Source organism: Penaeus monodon, chromosome 32 (genome assembly GCF_015228065.2).
Source record: "Penaeus monodon isolate SGIC_2016 chromosome 32, NSTDA_Pmon_1, whole genome shotgun sequence".
NCBI lineage: Eukaryota > Metazoa > Arthropoda > Malacostraca > Decapoda > Penaeidae > Penaeus > Penaeus monodon.
Window position 1 is genome coordinate 3,171,837 of NC_051417.1, and position 652 is coordinate 3,172,488.

The 652-nt window shown below is 33.7% G+C and overlaps 1 protein-coding gene across 1 annotated transcript in view; it reads left to right on the forward strand.

The window, feature by feature from the left end:
- Positions 1-652, forward strand: part of LOC119593291 (regulator of nonsense transcripts 2-like) — a gene marked incomplete at its 5' end in the record, with an annotated part of 18,619 nt that extends 17,967 nt beyond the window's left edge. The window contains one exon of the mRNA XM_037942220.1: positions 32-652. Coding sequence (XP_037798148.1) covers positions 32-142 — 111 coding nt within the window. The remainder of the gene's footprint in view (positions 1-31) is intronic.

Genomic DNA, 652 nt, shown 5'->3' on the forward strand with positions numbered 1-652 from the left:
CATTGCTTCATCTCTTTTCTTGAATTTCCAGGCCCAGAGACCAGCCACAATGAACTTCAATCGCGACAGACGACCAAAATATCAGCATCCCAAGGGAGCACCTGACGCAGACCTCATATTTGGTCCCAAGAAGATTAGATGAGGCGATTCTACTCTCTTTTTGTCTTCTATCAAACTTTTCTGTGTGATCAGATATTTGGTTATTCTTTTAACTATGATGCTTATACTTCAAAGTTTTCAGATTTGAAACAATAAAATTAGTTTTGATATATTATGGTCAGTGTATGGTTCTAAAGTCATTGCATTGATAGACCAATGTTGCTGCTTCTGCAGTATTAGACCATCATGGATTTGTATTAACTTCCATAAAATGTAATTTTTATGCAGTGTGAAATCTGGAGTTTTTATCGGTATTGCTACAATTACCTGCTTTTTTCTTATTTTGTTTTACTTTGCATATATCACAAATACTGTCCTTTGCTTCTGCAGCTATCAATATTTTATTTTGATACTAGGGCTGTAAGCAAAATTACATTGATAGTCTCTTTAAAAGAGACAGAATGTTTCTCAATATTTTTCCATAGATGATGTTATTCCTTTGTTTCATTGTTGTAACAAGTATATTTGGTTATTGTAGTCTTCCATGTTGTGG